The following is a 17,854-nucleotide window of genomic DNA, read 5'->3' as shown; positions in this document are numbered from 1 at the left end:
CACAGCTCTGAGTGGAGTCCAGGGTGTTACACATGAATTATGCATGCCTTGACGCCAGGATGCCGAGCAACACCAGTGCCATCATAATTGAAACAATTGAAAAGACAATACCAGATGGGTCAATAATTAGACAGCAGGAGGGGGAAACTTGATCCGGACGCTCCCCTGCTTTGCCCTGCCAACCTAACCACCACGCGCACGGAGGGGACCTTTACAGGCACGTCCTGGTCCCCTTCGGTGCCCTGCCACGTGCTGGGCGACATGCTGAATCGGGTGTGTATGTGTGCAAGGCCGTGTGCGTGCAACTATTTGGAAAGGATATGGCAAACTTTCGGGGCGAGATCACTTCCCAGACAGTGGCTTGTTCCCAATTAAAAATTTAACGTGTTGTGTTTGGAATGTAAAGTTTCCAGAAGTGCCGGGATAAGCGAACTTTTGTGGATCAGTAGCAACCGGCAGAAACCATCTGCGAATTGTTTGTCAGAGCGCTGCCACCTTGGATTAGCTCTCTGACGTTATTCACTGACATCTTTTGGTGTGCAGAAAACAGAGGCAGGTGAGCGATCTTTTTACCCAGCTCTGCGCTTTCATAAATCCACACTGAGGGCTCCCAACTGATCCATTGCACTCACTGGTCTCCTGGCCAGAGCGACCGGCTCAAGGTGATCACCATAAAACTGCTTGCCACAGAGCCATTTCTCACTTTGCCCTTAAAACAACCCAGGAAACGGAAGCAGTGTGATGCAACAGCAACACCTCCTCGGGCCAATGTGTCATAAAAACTTAAAGTCTACTGTGATCATTTTAAAATGGTTACAAAAGAAATCTTTGATGTATTTGGTTTCGTATTTAATTGATGCAGACATAGAAACCGTTTTGACTAAATTCAGAGTTTTCCCTGGAATGCTGTGTATAATTTTGTGTGTATAATGTCTTCTGATGAGCTTTTTTAAAACATTTATTATAAGCAATATTTAAAAAAGAAACAACAGCTTAACATGGAAATGGGATAGCTCACATTTATTCCTTTATTCAATTGTGAACTTGCAGCACAAGTGATTATTTTTCAGTGCTGAGGCCAAATAATTAGAGTATTTCTTAATTATGCCCCCCCAAAAATCTTTTAGCACAATGTATGTATAAAAAGTTTGATATTCAAACAGCCTTGAGCCATAAAATCTACACACAGGTATACAAACTTGACTATCCTGGGAACATATTGATTGGGAAAGCACTTAAACCAAGGTAGGAATCCAGCCCATAATGTTATCAAAAAGGAAGTTTTATTTTCCTTTTTTATGGAGTCTCTTTTCCGTATTTCTCAAAGTGGTGCCCCTGAAGGAACACACTGGCTCCAGTGTATTGGTCCCCATTAGAGTTTATAGAGAGCCATATGTACTTTTATGGGTAGGTTAATGGTTTTTAAAGGGCCACAGCACAGTTCTGAATCCACAGCATTAAACCCACGAATGCCAACCAGGGATATACATACAGGACACGTGATTAGATTTAGGAATTAAATTTAGCATATACCGATGTCGCCATGCCTGTGTATCTTGAGCAGAGAGATACTGGGATGCACAATGAAGAAAGGAAGGCAAAACCTGTCAACATTTACAATCTTAAAAGCCTAATGAGCGGAAGTAACCATAGCAATTTAGTGAAAAGAACATCAAAGACTAGGGAGCAACTATTTAGGCAGGCTGTATTCATGCATAATTAGCTGTGAAAATGGCACTACAGGAGTCTGCTACTCCCTGTTCTTAATTAGTTTTTATCCTTAGTCTTGGATGAGAGGTAAACAAAGCCATCAGATTAAAACTTTGCTTTCTTCTCGTGACAACGACGCTGTCAACGGTGGAGACATGCAGAGTTTTACCCGAAACTGTGCACTGTTGTCCCCCAGGAATGACTGGCAGTGCTCTGTATTGGTCTTGGTGGCGGCATAAGGAAGCCCGAAGCCCCGCTTAACACCACAATGCTGTTGTTGTAGCACGACAGTCAATCTTCAGAACTGAGCATATAATTAAACTTGAATAAAAACAGCTAGCTAGGGGAGCGGAGGGGTTTCAGTGTTTAAAAATATTAACTTCGGGTATATCATCACATCATGCTCCGGCAGCTTTTTGTGAAAGACTCTCCTCTTGATCAATTTAAGATCAATTTGCCCTGGAACTCTTTTGAGAGTATAAAAAGGCTGATAAATTTCAAATAAAAATATATATTTGAAAGTCAAATTGCACAGTCTTTTTTTCTTCTGTCACATTTGACTTATTAAAGACAGCCTGGAATAGACTAACTCCAGACACCATGTGTCATTTCGCAAGTATTCCACATTTATTCAGGCTGGGAAATAAACACGCACCACATTTGTTTCCTTCAGTTCCCAAATGCACATCTCAGCTATTTTATCACAAAAGAGTCATTTGACATTTTATATTATCCCTACCAATAAATTGACAATATATGTACACAGATTGGTCATTATTTGAGATTTTAAAGGAACGCTTTATTTGGAGCGGCAGTAATCCACAAAATCCCCTATTCGATGATGCAAGTATGGGCAGTAACAAGAAAGACCCATTTCATGCATTCCCATGCCAAAAGTAAGTCTTCAAAGAAGAAAGACTAAAGGTAGAGTTTAAAACAAGAAAAACTTTCTAAATGTGTTTTTATTTATTCATTTATTACTTTTATTACCTCCATCAAGGAGGTTGTGTTGCTGCTAGCATTTACCTGACTGCATGTCATTCTGTAAACACTGTAGCTCGAAAACCTTTGACTGAATTCTGAGTGGGGTCATGTTAACAATCCATTCAAGTACATATGGCTCTCTATAAACTCTAATCCAGCTCAGCGATTTATTGTGATTTATTGAAAATTGACAAAAAGCCTTATAACTTAGAAACTATGATTCTTACCACTGTGGTGTGTATTGTCAACATATTGAAAGTATCGCATTAAGATTTAAAATAGGTGATATTTGACCTCTGACTTGTCCTTCAAGGCCAAATTCTTAATAATGCTCTATAGAGCTATTGAAAACAATGTTTTTTACTGCCACTGCTTAAACTGACAACATATAAGGAATGATATGAGGCGGTGCTACACATGTGATCTGCCCTGTATAGGAATTCTAATATTACCATTGCTAAAGAAATAGTATTAGCTAGAACCATTTCTGCTACTGTGGTATGAAAAAAATAGACTCTACATTAAAACAAAATGCTAAAAAATATAACAGATTTTGGCAGCTGCAACACTTCACCAGTGATGGTTTTCTCTGTGTGTGTAAATGTGCCACCGCTGGGTGATGAGCCCTTTGTAACGACAGCCTTCATTAAGCCTGGCTCACTCACGGACAGATGGGAGCTGTGTGTGATAGGACGGCAGTACTGCATTAGAACTGCTGCCACATTCCACTTCAAACCTGACCCTCCACTGGTCCCACTTCATCTGCCACCCACAAGCCCCCTCCCGCCGCCACCACTCCACCCCCTCCTGACGCATCACTGTCATCCTGGGGCTCGGGCACGCCTTGATTTCACCCCCCCCTCCAGAAAACAACCGCTGCCACTACCACCTCCCACCCCCACACCATCAGTCAAACAACCAGTCTACCACACAGGCTGCAGCTACTCCTGCACCCCATTACTCCAAAGGCCTCTCACCTCCTATTTTCAGCCATTTTTGTGAGAGACCACCGCACTTTCTTACTGCTCGTGTTTACCCGATCAGTCACGACCACCCCCCACCACCACCAAACACACAAAGAGACACACACACACTTCTAGTTTCCCGGTGATGAATGACCGTTGGCCGTCTCACTGACAGCTAGGCAGCTGATGCCACATAATTACAGTATCGCCGTTTAGGCAAAATTACCAAATTACTCCGGTTCTCAAGAGGCCTGGAAGACTGACAGGCCAGCCAACAAAGGAAACCCAAATATCTGAAAGGAGAGCGACACAGAAGAGTATGTGAGACTTCACAGATAAAGAGTGAATTTAGTTTTATTCTGTTCTTTGAGCTAAAGAGTAAGCTAAAGAGTGAGATGATTAGTGTGGAGAAGCAGTTTTTGTCTCATAAATAATACAAAAAAGGCCTCTCCTTGATATACTATTTTCCTTTTCATACTCAGTTAATTCTATCATTAATTCATCTTGGAAATCTAGGGTGTATAATCACAAACAGCTTAAAATTTCAACCCAGCAGCAAGGTCTGGCCAATTTTTCTTTTTCTTTTTCTTTTTTTACAAAGGTGTATTACTTTTTTTTTTAAGCTTTTCACCTTTCCTTGATTTAATGCCTTCTTTTATTCAGACTAAAGATTGTAATCACTTCAGCCACTATTACAACAAAAAGTTCATCTTTTAGATTTAAAACTACACAACAACCGGCAGGCCGAGCCACCGAGCTACCAGACAAAAACATTAAAACAATCAAGACTGTCTGAGAAAGTCCGTGGCAGACCCCGCCTGGTAAATGGAGTGTGGGTGAAGAGATGAAGTGACATTTATGATGTGAGTGCTAACAGTGCGCAGCAGAGAAGACGTTGACTTAGCGCTGTGTGCGTGTGGCTGGGACTGCGATGGCCACCAGGGTTGATTTAAGCCCCGCTAATTTATCTGCTGCAACAAAGGATTTCTTTAACTCCAGACTTGAATTCAAAATGAGAAAAAGAAACACCTTGTAGCAGTCTCACCACTTCTGTTTGATGCATTATGAAGAGATAAAGCCATTAGCCGTTTTATTTGTGAAAAGGGAGGCCACTAAATTGCTCACTAACTGCTTTTGCAATAAAATGCCTCTATCTATTTATATTTATATTTAAACTTTGGCTTCAAAAGACTGGGCAGACACTGAATGCCTAAATAATACGTTTTTTTAAAAATCCGATCAACCAATCCTTATCATTCCTAAAATAATCAAGCAAGAAAAAATGACAACAATCTCCTCCTCCATAGAGGATTTAACCCTTCAAACACTGCTGATCACACCTGAAGTGAAACCTTGGCTGGCAGGGCTACTATATATGATGAAATCTTGTAAACAGGTTGTATCCAGATTAGCAAATTATGGGCTGTCCGATGGTCCTCCGAATGTGTCGGTGCCGCCGGATGTGATGGGGCGGAGACTACTATGAAAAACAAGCTTGGCAGAATGATAATGTTCTAGGGGATAATTTAATCAGAATGAGCTATATATGTCACTTACTAATAGCGGGTACTTTGCTGTGATTTATCTGTGTTTGCTGAGTGGAAAGAGACGAAACAGACGGCCTGGTCTCCCAGATTAAATAGGGCATGGGAAAGATTCTTCATGCTATTACAGAGAAAAATTTATCACAGGCGTGTGATTAGTATTATTAGCACAGGTGCAGTTACAGTAAACACCAGAGACTCCCATTTTGTACTGAGAGAGAGCAGAAGATAAAGAAGGAGGTGAAACGAACTAGGGTGCCATTCCCAAAGGTGCTTCGTCTAACTGCGGTCCTGTAAGTTCCACAGTTTTTCCACAGGATTGTCAAAAAAATAACTTAGTGTGCATTTGATGGTTTAGTTCAATAGGTATTACGAGTTTTAACTGGAAACAAGAATCAGTTCTTGGTATTTAAATATTTTGTGAAAATAAACCAGAGCAACAAGGCAAACACTCATTCTTTAATACATCACTTGCTATCAGATTTGTTGTAGACGAGAATTACCGAGAGCAGAGATGTCAAACTCATTTTACGTCTGGGCAACATTCGGCCCACTTTGACCTTAAGTGGGCCCGATCAGTGAAACTCCCCTTTCTGTCAGTGTAAATAAGTTACTACACATTGAAATACTCAGATATCTTTATATATGAAAAAAAGAATTCCAAGTTCAACAGTACGTCTCTTTTCTAGACGATAGAGAAATGCTGATGTGGTGAATCTGTCAGCGCGACTCTTTGGAGTTAAATTATAAAAAATAGATGTGTAAAATTACAGAAAATGTTCTGTAATAATACAACAAATTCTTTGTTAATTCACAGAAAATTTCATTTTTTTAACCTGTGGAACCACTATAAAAAAAGATATTTTTATAGTAGAAAGTGAAAGAGATTTTGGTCATTTAAATGTTTATTTATTACTTTGCAGGAGGAACAGCCATGGGGGAAGACTTTATCAGTAGGAAAAGCTGTAAAACTTATAAAAATACAACTGAAAGTCTAAAATCTATGCCCTCCTTCACATTTCCAGGTCGCACTGGAGTCTTGGCGCTCTGGACCTTATGTTTGACACAGATGACCTAGAGTGATTACACTGATAACCTCTCACCTTTGTCAGCTACTGTTACAGTTCAGATGGTTACAAAATAATAACATAATAATATACATGATTGTATAGACACTTATTTTATAAATATAATGATTTTCTACTTAGCGGTTAAGTCATGGTGGTAAGTGAGACAGATACAGAAATAACATCCTTTAGATCTAGTCCCTCTGTCTGCCAGATGCTGCCAAACTACAATGTCATGTGAAAACAGAAGGGTAGAGAGCTCTGATATTTTTAAAGATCTTAGATCGTAGTAACACACACTCAGAAGCTAAAACCACAGTTTGGTTTCAGTGGACACAGGATGCCAGCCGGCTCGTGTGGCAGCAGTATGAAAAAAAATACATGAATGAAGTGATGTGATATGTTGTTCAAGCAAAGCCTGAGTGCGAACTGGAGAACTGCAAAGTCATTGCCGACACAGAGCGTCAGCTGAGTGTGCCAAAAACAGTTAGCATCTAGTTTTAGATAAGAGAGTAATCAAAGGTTTGCCAGGATCTCAGTGCTGCATGGATAAGGTTGTGTCTCCACACTATCAGAGCGGGATGGCTAGAGGCAATACTCCAAAGGCTGAAATCTAAAACCTTACCACTGATAATGCAGAGCGAATACAAACGTCATATGAATCTCAATGATCACTGTTTCTTTTAAAGAGTTTGTGAAATAGCAGACTGAACATGTTCTTTGCACAATGCGACTACAGACATTTTAGATATACAAATAAATGAATACAGCACTGTTGCATTCATGTAACAAAGAAGCTCAATAAAAACATGTTCACAAATAATTAAAGATTAAAGTTGAAAGCGGCCACTGTTATGACAGCAAGACGATAAAACTAAATCTTGGCCCATCTTTCTTGGATCCAAATATGATTTATTATTTAAAGCATATACTTAGAGCTCAAGGAATAATGGATTCGGGGGGTGAGGGGGGGTGGGGGAGGCAAAACAATAAACAGTGCAAATGTTTTGAACTGTCAATCTAAAGTAGCCCTAGGGAGAAAAACAAAACTGGGTAAAAGATTTCAGATGAAACCGGAGAATGAAAACATCCAACCTCTATCTAAAAGTTCCTCTGGGACATTAACTTTCTCAAGCAGACCTCTAGTTTGAACCCTAAATACTTTCTAGGTCTACTGTGACAGCTAGGGCTGAAATGTGCAAGTGCTGATTAACCCACGAGGTCTTTGCTAAACATTATTAGAGTGGATTAGTGGACCCGCATAATAATGATAAGATTCAGACATCTCCATTGTGGAGTTCAGTCGCTGCATATCATCCTACAAACTGTCACACATTTAAATTACCGTAACAGCACCAGATAAATGCAGATTATTGCCATTAAGTGAGTTATATTTTACTTAAAGGATTATTCCAATTTGGCTTTTCAAACGTTTGCCTGCTGTGTGAGTCGTAGTAATTTGGATTAAGTGTGCTATATTTATGATTTTTTATAATAATGATGATGATTTTTCATTAAAGGGTAAAAGACAAACACTAAGTTTGTAACATATACAGTCATGTAAAAATGTTTTCACAGGTCTCTGTGCAGTCCTGTAAAAATTAAGTACATGCCATGATTCAATAGCTTAGTTTTGCACCACCTTTAGCAGAAATAACTTCAGTTCATTGGGGTTTGCAGGCATTCTTCATGCACAGCTATTTTTGTGGTCTCACCTCAGCATTTGACCTCGACTCGTCTCCTTTTCAGCCATTCGGTTAAAGTTTTGCTGGTATGTTGGGATCATTGTCCTGTTGCACACTTTAGGTGTTAGCTATTACTTATTATTACATATTTAGGTGTTATTTATTCGGAGTATTCGGAATATTTTATTGGTTGACTCAGTAACTGCAATGTGCCCAGGTCCTGGAACTATAAAACATGTCCAAATCATCACCCTTCCACTGTGCTGACAGATGCTATGAGGTGTTTGTGCTGCTATGCTGTGCTTGTTTTCACCAAAAGCGATGCAGTGCATTACGGTCCAACATCTCCATTCTGTCCAAAGCACATTTGTGGTTTGTTCGGATGCTGATTCAAAACTTTACAAACCAAAGACTGTTATTTTCAGAGTGAAGAGACTGTGCTCTGGCAAAAAAGCCAAACCTGTTCAGTCTTGTTCTAACTGTACTAGCATGTCAGCATTTAACATGCCAAATGAAGCCTGAGGAGCCTGAGATGCAGCTCCTGTTTTTTTTTTGCATTGCATTGTCTGACGTTAGGGTGAGTTTGCTGGGGTGCAGACTCCTGAGATGATTGTGGCATGCATGTGAACAAACACCTGAATGCTCCACACCAACAAACAACCAAATCTTCTATTTTATAGAAGTGCTCCCACTTACTGTTGATCACTTAATCAACTGTATTTGATAAGCAGCACCTGGATGCACCTCTTAATTCCTATGGAAGCAATAAGAGTGCTTAATTTTCAGCAGCCTACACAGAGTCCTGTGTAAACGTTCATGTTCACATGGCCGTAGGCCAATAAAGGCTTTATTTAACAGTGTTGTTCCAGACTACTTGGACCATCTGTAGAACTTGAAGGATTTAAAGAAAAGCTAATAAATGTGTTTACGTTTTAGCAATAAAGTTCATTTTGATATGAGACAAAGTTGTAACAATGACATTAAAAAATGCTTTGCATATGGATATATTTCAAACGAAGCTATAAAATCTTAAGATAGGTACGTCGAGTACAACTTTAACCGAGCAGAGGAGAGCAACTGAAGTGGTATAAATAAGTATGGTGCACATTTTAACGTAAACGCTAATGGAATAACTGCACAGTGTTGAGACTCAGCTTCCAGTAGGAAAGTCGTAAATATGAGACATAGCTGGTTACACTTGACATTGTATTTTCGTTTGATCATTAATCTGCGGACGGATGAGTAACTTGTCTAACATGAGGTCAAACAGACAATTTCCTTGTCAGATTGATGTAATAGACAGTTTTCTTTTGTTGGAGTCTTTCCGCTATGGTAGGTGGGTAATTACTGTCATTGATAAATAATCTTGGGCCAGCCCCATAATAATCAGTCCCACATGTGCTTGGCCTTCTTAAAGGAAAGGCTCATTTGCCACTGGGATTCACAGTCTGAACTGCTTAGAAGGATGTAATGGAGAGCAATTTTCTTGTCTTGAGGGGGAAAAAAAAGGCTGATATGGGATAGGTTAGCCCGGTCATTTTCCATTGCCTCGGCACATCAAATCTCCAAACAAGGACAACTCTGATTTCAGATCTACTTCTTTTTTCCCTGTGGGCACTAAGTAGTTTTCCGGGACACAAGGAAGCATTTTATTGCTTTACCAGTGACTTCGAGTGTTAGGTTTAAATTGTCATTTCTCAATTTCTTGCAAAAACAACAAAATTGACCAGTCTAATCTTCTTTTCTTTTTCTACTGAAAAATGATACACCTTGGCTGATATTTTTAAATAACACTTAAGACTCCGCAAACGCTATAATTTCAAGAGAAACAGCCGAGCACATGGCGTGATGAATGGCTTTCTATGCATTGTTGGCAAAGTCATTAGACGACTTCTGGACACAGAATGCGAAACCAAGCCTAAATCCCTGCAAACCTAATTAAAAGCAAAGAAATATACAGTTGGTTCTTCGTATTGTATGTTTAGACTGTCTAATTACATCCAGTGGAATAGATTCCAGAGAGGGGAGTCCCCAAAGAAGGCTGCAATCCTCTAAGAGATTTATATGTTTATAGAAAATTGTGAGAAGCCGACTAATGTTCAGGAAAAACTAGAAAGAGAATGCCCACGCTGGAAATATTGTGCCTTGCCAAGATGTAAACGCTAAACAGTCCATCTGTCTGTGTTCTTCTCACTTTGGAAGAGCCGTGGAGCCACCATCTGCAGATATGCGTCAGCAGAAGCGGTTTTGCATGCAGTGAGACACAAAAATTATATTTTGTTGTTGACAATTTAAAAATGTAAAAAGTTTAATTTATGCTGAAATGACTAAAGCTGCTTTTGGCTGCTCCCTCATTCACAGGGGGTCACCGCAGCGCCGCATGTTTGATTTGGCAGAGCTTGTAGGCCGGATGCCCTTTGGGTCGCAACCCCAAAGGATTTATGTCTCCTCGGGGATTGAACTGGGGATCTTTCGCTTGTTGATACAGTATGGAGTTACTACATAGTGAAAATGCTAACAATGTAAAACAAAATGTGTGTTCACTTGTTAGTTCAATAACAGGTTGGTTCATATGATATCTGTCTCTCCAATTAAACCCAGACACCGCAGTGTTGTTTGACAGCTTAAATGTCTTTGCAGCTACAGAAATCAATATGTGGCAAACAACATGTGCTGTGAACATAACAACAATTTTGGTTGGTTTGGTTTTGAGAGGCAACACAATGAGATATGAAACCTAACTTAGCTCACACACCTTTGTCTCTAATGCAATGTTCCAGGAAAAAAGTGTGAGTCTAACCAAAACCTTCGAGTCTGGGTATTTGAGTTGATCAAATCAGAGTATTTTACTCTGGATCAAGAGAGTGTATCAGTAATTAAAGAAAGCCATCATCAGTGGAGCTCCAAAACCAGGATTCACTATATCAATGAGTAAATAAAGAGCAGACCCTCCATTTTAATCCAGAGGACTGAAAATTATGAACATGTGTGGGCCATGACATTTATCTCAAAGAACAGGATGGGCAGGGAGGCTGGAGCCTACCGCGGCCGTCACAGGGCAAGAGACGGGATACACCCTGGACAGTCCCTCAATCTATCATAGGACCGGAGATTGGATTTTTAAATCTAATTACTCAGTTGTAACGTGATAGGGGCAAAACGTGGCAGGAACTGAAGATAAAAATATGGAGAAACAGATAAGACACCGTTTACTTGATATTAGGCACACCCAAATTAAGGTGCTTCGCTCCGCGTGTTGACATCCATATAAGCGTGTTAGTTACCTGGTTCAAATGTAGCAGCGGGAAAGGAATCATGGAGACGCTCTGACTCCAGAGTGAATCTGTTAGATTTAAATGTGTGTATCCTTAATCTGAATCAGAGTTTTGTTAACTGTATTTCTAGTGAGTTTTACTAAACCTGGATTTTGGCATGAGGCCCTGATCTGTGCCTAGTTTTGAGTGTGTATTCTGGAAGCCTTTTTTTTTACCAGTCTGGATTTTTCTGCACCTTTGCTGCTGTTCTTGTTCATTTTCATGAACTTTCATGGAGTTATTTATTGTATTCAGCTTTGGTTAATAAAAACTGACCTTATGTTTTTGAAAGTAGCCTCTGTGCCTGCATTAGGGTAGTAATGTGCAGTAATGTGATAGGCTGACTCAGTAGGATCAATGGAGAGACACGGTGGACCTTCACATTGGGATTTCCCTTCATTTGTCACACATCTATAATGCATTTCTTGAATTTTCACTCATGCATGTGCTTGTTCTTCCTTTGGCCTCTGTATCAAACAACCTTATGTTATTTAAAATCCAGGGACCATGTTCTTCAGTTTGATTTCACCATATAAAAATAAAAATTCAAACTGTATTCTACATTATTTAGACTGACATATATAATTAAGATTTTGTTATAATTATTACAAATTGAAATAAAAAGAAGCAGCCTACACTTAGATGTTCTCTAAGGCGGGCGAGTTGCTTCTAAGCATGAGACTGACCACAGAGCTACTTTTGCATCGTCAACAGACACTTCTCTCATCAATGGTGATGATCCATCTGCTACGTTCAGTTCATTATACACATTTAAAAACTCATTTTATCCAGTTTATGTATTCAGCTTTAGCCACAGCAGAGGGCCATTAACATAATATTAACTTTCAATTAATAAAAAATATACTCTGCTATTTCACTGCAAGCTTTTACCCTTTTATTGATACGCCTACATGTGACATCCCTGAATTTAGGGAAATTCAAAAATGAGAAAATTGTCTGCTGTCGTGTTTGTTTACTTTGTTCCGTGGTGAGGGGGTGGACAGACTATTATTTGAGATTTTGTACAGTGAAAAGATGTTGTTTGCAGTCACGGCAGCTTTATAATGTGTGTGGAGGTGGAACAAATAAGTCAGAGACAGAAATTAATGCAAAAAAAAAAAAAAGAAGAAAATCCAAAGTGTGGATAGACTTTAGGCTTGTCAGAGCTGAGCTCACAAAGAAAAGTAAAGCAACTGTCAGTCCCCGAGAGCAGACGAGAGACAACGCTATTATGACAGTGATCAGAGCTAGAAGATGATACTGGCTCGGAGTAAAGATGCTTTAATATAAAATAACATCACATTCAGAAATGAACCGGCTGTTCCTGGTAAAGAACTACACAATCTATAACGAGTTATCAGCGTAGAGAAGGTGTTTTGCCCAGAGATAATTACAATAACAGTACCCAATGGCAGCGTGATTGCTCCCAGGTGACATTGCAGGTTATTAAATTGTCACGGTGCACCCTGTTTTGGAGCTGCAGACACTTAAACTTGCTGCCCACAAGACAGACTCGCAGTTTATCTGCTCCATTTGTTTGACATCTTTACGACATACCGTATTAACACAACCTAATTTCATCTGAGCCTCAATGTCTTCTCTTGGCTGTCTCACGGAAATCCTTCAGGGTTAGGTTAGGACTGCTGGGACGTTTGTCTCGACCGAATTACACCAAGTGACATTTCTTCACTCCTGTCATGTTTTCCATTTCAAGTTTGCAAGGAAAGGAGCTCGTGACAAAGTTTGAAAAGTGACACGTGTATTAAGGACGATTAGCAAAAGAATTTCATTTGGAAATGTCTACGACGAACACGCATTGGCTTTCTTAACTCGATTAAAAACCATTATGTCCGTTACAGAGGGAAAAGGAAAACTGTGCAGTCCAAATTCTGATCATTTATTCATTCATCTTCATGATAGCAAGATTTATGTGATCTGTTAACGGAATAAATCAGGGATGAAAAATCAATCAAATTAAGCAACTAATAGCTTCCTTAATGTCTTTGTTTGTGTGCAGATGACACTCTCATCCAGCAGTACAGCAAGCACCAATCATATTAATTATCTTCCAAATAACAATTCCCTATTTATTACAAATGAGCTCTAAAAACTAAGTAATTTGGATTCACAGGTTCTTCTGTTCAACATCAAATGCATCCCACTCTGTTTTTGGCACTAATGACCTCAGTCATTATATGAGAGTATACAAGTGTGTATATAAGACATGTGGGGCCGTGTGTGCTTGTGTTTAGTTTGCAAAAGCGATCATCTTTACCCAAAAATGACAGGAGCAATGGCCTCAGGTTGAAATACAATACACATATACATATAAATGACAAAATTCTTTAAATCTAAAAGCAATCCAAAGACAAAAAAGTATTTTTTTAATCCCTACAAATGATTTTTTGGCAATACTGCAAAGTAAGAGCAATCTGCCAGCTGGTTCAGAAGCTTTGTGTTTGAAAAGAAATGAGCTATTTTATAAAAACTTTACAGATTAATGCTGGAAAGTGCACTCTAACGTTTACCGCTAATTCTTAATGTTCACTGTCAGGTGATGTAGCTCTCAATGGCAACAGTTTTAATTAGAGAATTATCCTGGAAGGCACCTCGGCGCACATTACAAAAACAAACAGAAAAGGCTAATAATTACTGATACTCACATCTTGCAGGGAGATCATAGCCGCAGGTGATCTTGGCTTTGCCGGTTTCACAGCCATTTAGCGAGTGACACTCGTCATACAGACAGGACCCAGCCGCTTTGTGTATGCAGCCATCAACTGAAACAAACAGACATACAAAGAGAGGTAAGGGCCTACCTGAGGAGAAGCATGTAAAACCAGGCACTCGACATATCCCAAGCCAGCTGGGCTAATTAGGAGTTTGCGTGCTTTATCATGAGAAAACAAACAACCAGCAACAAGCTGAAAATTATGTTTATGAGTTTGATTCCGGTTAGTGAATGTCTACGTTTCCAAATCAGCTCCCTGGTGCTGGATCTCCTCTCTATAGGGAGGCTGCGTCTGCCATAGAGTGCTGTGCCTATTGCTGGTAAATATTGACAAGCTTAGGAATGAAATTAGCTGGGCTAGGATCTAATAACGCCTCCGCACACAGTGAAAATGAGACTGTTCTTCCTGTAATCTCTCTCCTCTGTCAACAGCGATATGCAGTCCGATCATTAACTGTATTTTCTGGCCCGTTGTGGAATCCACCCTCTTCTCTGCGGTGAGCCTGCCACGATGTGGATCTGTGTTCTGATTCTGTCATGCTCCCGGTTGATGTGTGTGTCCTGGTTCTACGGAGACCCCTGCCCATCCCCCCACCTATCTAAGGTTTTAATTTTACCAGGTTAAGGCCATGATACATCTGATTGATGGCACGTCTTACAGGAGAAGGCAGAGAGATAGAAATCCGCATTATCCGTCTCTGAAAGCCTGACATCCCCCCAAGAGCATGTTATCAATCACACTGAAACATGATAAAATCCTCTTCAAGTTGTCCTGTAAAAATCCTCACAGGCCATTAGAGGAAAACACAGGTAGGAGGAAACAGTGGCAGTTGGACAACCACACGTACCCATTTTTTTGGTTGCTCTTCGTTAAGACGAGATCAATGGAGGGGAAAAGCCTCCCAGACTAACTTTATCTATCAAAACTAAAAGAGTTGAGATCAGACAATTAAGAGCCTGCAGGATCACATTAAACATTTTTGTAATATTCAGATTAAAGAAAAATGTGACTAATCACTATCTTCATCTATAATCTAATAATTATTCCTATGCAAAGCTAGAAAAAACATCTTAAAAAAAAGGCTGGAGATTAGTTATAACCTATCTTCTAAAATCTATTTTGCTTCACATCGTCAACACAGACAAAAGGTCTTTTGATGAGGGATGGTCTTTTTCTCCGCTCCTTTCAATTTCTCAGAGATGAGTCAACAACAACAGCTGGGTGGAAGATTTTCTAGCTCTATCAATCATCTTTAATGGACTGAGGGACAGGCACTTGACAGAGACGAATCCTGATGGCTTTTCAAAAAAGTAACAAGAGTTTGACAGTGATGTGGATATGAGGAGGGATCGCTGTGGTGCCAATGAAAGCTACTTAACACAACAAGAGCAGATGTAGCGCTGGCTGTGGGCTTGGCATTTTTATAATATCCACTGTGCGAACAAGATCACAAATGTCTATTTGCATCTTTGCAAACATGAATTGTTAAATTCAAATTGGTACACCTATTTAAATGTGCGGTGTGTTAATGTGCATAATATCCAATTAGCCAATCATGTGGCAGCAACTCAATGGATTTAGGCAATTTAGGCATGTTGACCTGGTCAAATTGATCTGCTGAAGTTCAAACCGAGCATCAGAATGAGGAAGAAAGATGAGTAAAGCGACTTTGAACGTGGCGTGATTGTTGATGCAAGATAGACTGGTCTTTTCAGAGAATTTCAGAAACTGCTGATCTGCTGGGCTTTTCCCACACAGTCATCTCTAGGGTTTACAGAAAATGATCCAAAAAAAGAGAAAATATCCAGTAAGTAGCAGTTCTCTGGGTGAAAATGCCTCGTTGAAGCCAGAGGTCAGAGGAAAATGGACAGACTGCTTCGGGCTGATGGAAAGACAACAGTGACGCAAATAGCCAAGCTATGCAGAAGAAGAGCGTGCAATACTCTGCACCTTGAAGCAGATGGCTTACAGCCGTCACTCACCACTCCTGTCAGCTAAGAACAGGAAACTAAGGCTATAATTCACACAGGTTCACCAACACTGGACAGTAGAAGATTGGAAAAATGTTGCCTGATCTGATGAGACTCAGTTTCTGTGGTGAAATTCAGATGGTAGGACCAGGATTGCATCCATTTATCCTACCTTATATCACATAGTTCAGGCTGCTGGTGGTGTAATGGTGTGGGACATATCTTCTTTGTACACTTTGGGCCCTTTAGTATCAACCGAGCATCATTTTAACACCACAGCCTACCGGAATATTGTTGCAAACTATGTCCATCTATTTATGCTCACAGTGTACCCATCTTCTGATGGCTGCGTCCAACAGGACAAAGCAAAGTGTCACAAAGCTCAAACAATCTCTAACCGATTTCTTGCACATAGTGTACTCAAATAGTGATAGTGAACATAGTGATCTCAGTCCAACAGATGGATGTGATGGAGCGGGAGATTCACATCATGGATGTGCAGCTGACAAATCCACAGCGAATGAATAAGGGTATGGAGCAAAATCTCTAAAGAGATTTCCAGCACCTTGTTGAATCTGTGGCACAAAGAATTAAGGCAGTTCTGAAGGCAAATTATCCCTTAAATAAAAAAAATTCTAGCCTGAAATAGGAAAGGAGACACAGTTTAGCAAATATCAATATCAATGCTTCCCTTGCACAGGTGAAAAGCAAACTGCCATCTTCTAATGGTCAAAAGAAGACATCCAGGTTTGGAAAATATTATACTGCCCTCCTCTGTTGTGCAGAGTTCCCGTGGGAGTCCGCCCTCCACAGACACTCCGACTACAATCATCACTGCTGAGCATAACCGATCTTTTTACCTACGAGCACCTCAGGAACACGGTGAACAAAAGCACATGGGATTCTGTGTTTTATCTCAGTACCTGAAAAGTGAGATTGCAGATGATAGTTTCTGATTTTATTTCACCACTCCCCCTGTTCATAGTTGGATTAGCTACTTTTTCTGATGTTACTGAATGTGTCGCTGTGCATCGCGCGCCCCTAAAAGCCTGGAAATTTCTTCACAGTGCCTGGAAATACAGAAGGAGATGCTAAACTGATCTGGGTGATTGCCAGAATCTCGGATGGCAAAGCCACAGATTTAATTTACCTGCTTTACTTTAACCACTTCACAGAAATGGATGGAATACAGCAGATGCATTGTGGGTAATATGCGTGTTTATTTCTGTGTCTGAGAAAGAGCTATATAGAGGAGCAGAGAAGCACAGAAACAGAGAGAGATTTCAGATGTTCTTTGTAATTTGAAATTAAATTGCAGAGTGGAGGCAATCTAAACTTGATTGTGAGTACAGTTTTCTCTGTCCATTATTTAGGCAACTAAAAGCAGATCTGAGTTCCCATAAGTGGAGATATGACCCACATGCAATTTGGCCATCAATTTATTTTCTCATTTAAGTGGGATCTCACCATTATTCCCTGCAGATTTCTATTATGGATGCCTGCAACATTACAAAGGCGGTCTCAGATTTTCATTAACTAAGAATGGCATTAACATTCATTGGAGAGAAAGGACAAGTCTGTTCACTCTCCGTCACAATAAAACATCAAAGCAACAAGAAAAAAACAATGAATTACTTTTTATTTTGATTATCGACGTATTTAAGCATCAGTAAAACATCATTTGTTGTCATATTTTGCAGCCGCGCCGTCCAAGCTCAGTGGGTTTCAATTCTACAAGTCTAATGAAGTTTTGTCATCAGCCACAGCACCACGTGTTTCAGCAGTCTCAAAAGACTCGTGCACGCCATTATGTCTGTGTCCCTGTTTCATTATCCTTAGATGCAGTAATCATTCAAATGCTAAATCATCATCCTGATGCTGCA

At 39.9% G+C, this 17,854-nt stretch overlaps 1 protein-coding gene across 1 annotated transcript in view; it reads right to left on the bottom strand.

Moving 5' to 3' along the window:
* Window positions 1–17,854, bottom strand: part of macrod2 (mono-ADP ribosylhydrolase 2) — a 397,426-nt gene that overhangs the window by 220,625 nt on the left and 158,947 nt on the right. Inside the window, exon 5 of the mRNA XM_031737688.2 lies at window positions 13,933–14,049. Within this exon, the coding sequence (XP_031593548.1) occupies window positions 13,933–14,049 (117 nt within the window). The remainder of the gene's footprint in view (window positions 1–13,932; window positions 14,050–17,854) is intronic.

Source organism: Oreochromis aureus, linkage group 13 (genome assembly GCF_013358895.1).
Source record: "Oreochromis aureus strain Israel breed Guangdong linkage group 13, ZZ_aureus, whole genome shotgun sequence".
Classification (NCBI taxonomy): domain Eukaryota; kingdom Metazoa; phylum Chordata; class Actinopteri; order Cichliformes; family Cichlidae; genus Oreochromis; species Oreochromis aureus.
The sequence above is the reverse complement of the archived record's forward strand: the minus strand, read 5'-3'. Positions and strand labels throughout refer to the sequence as shown.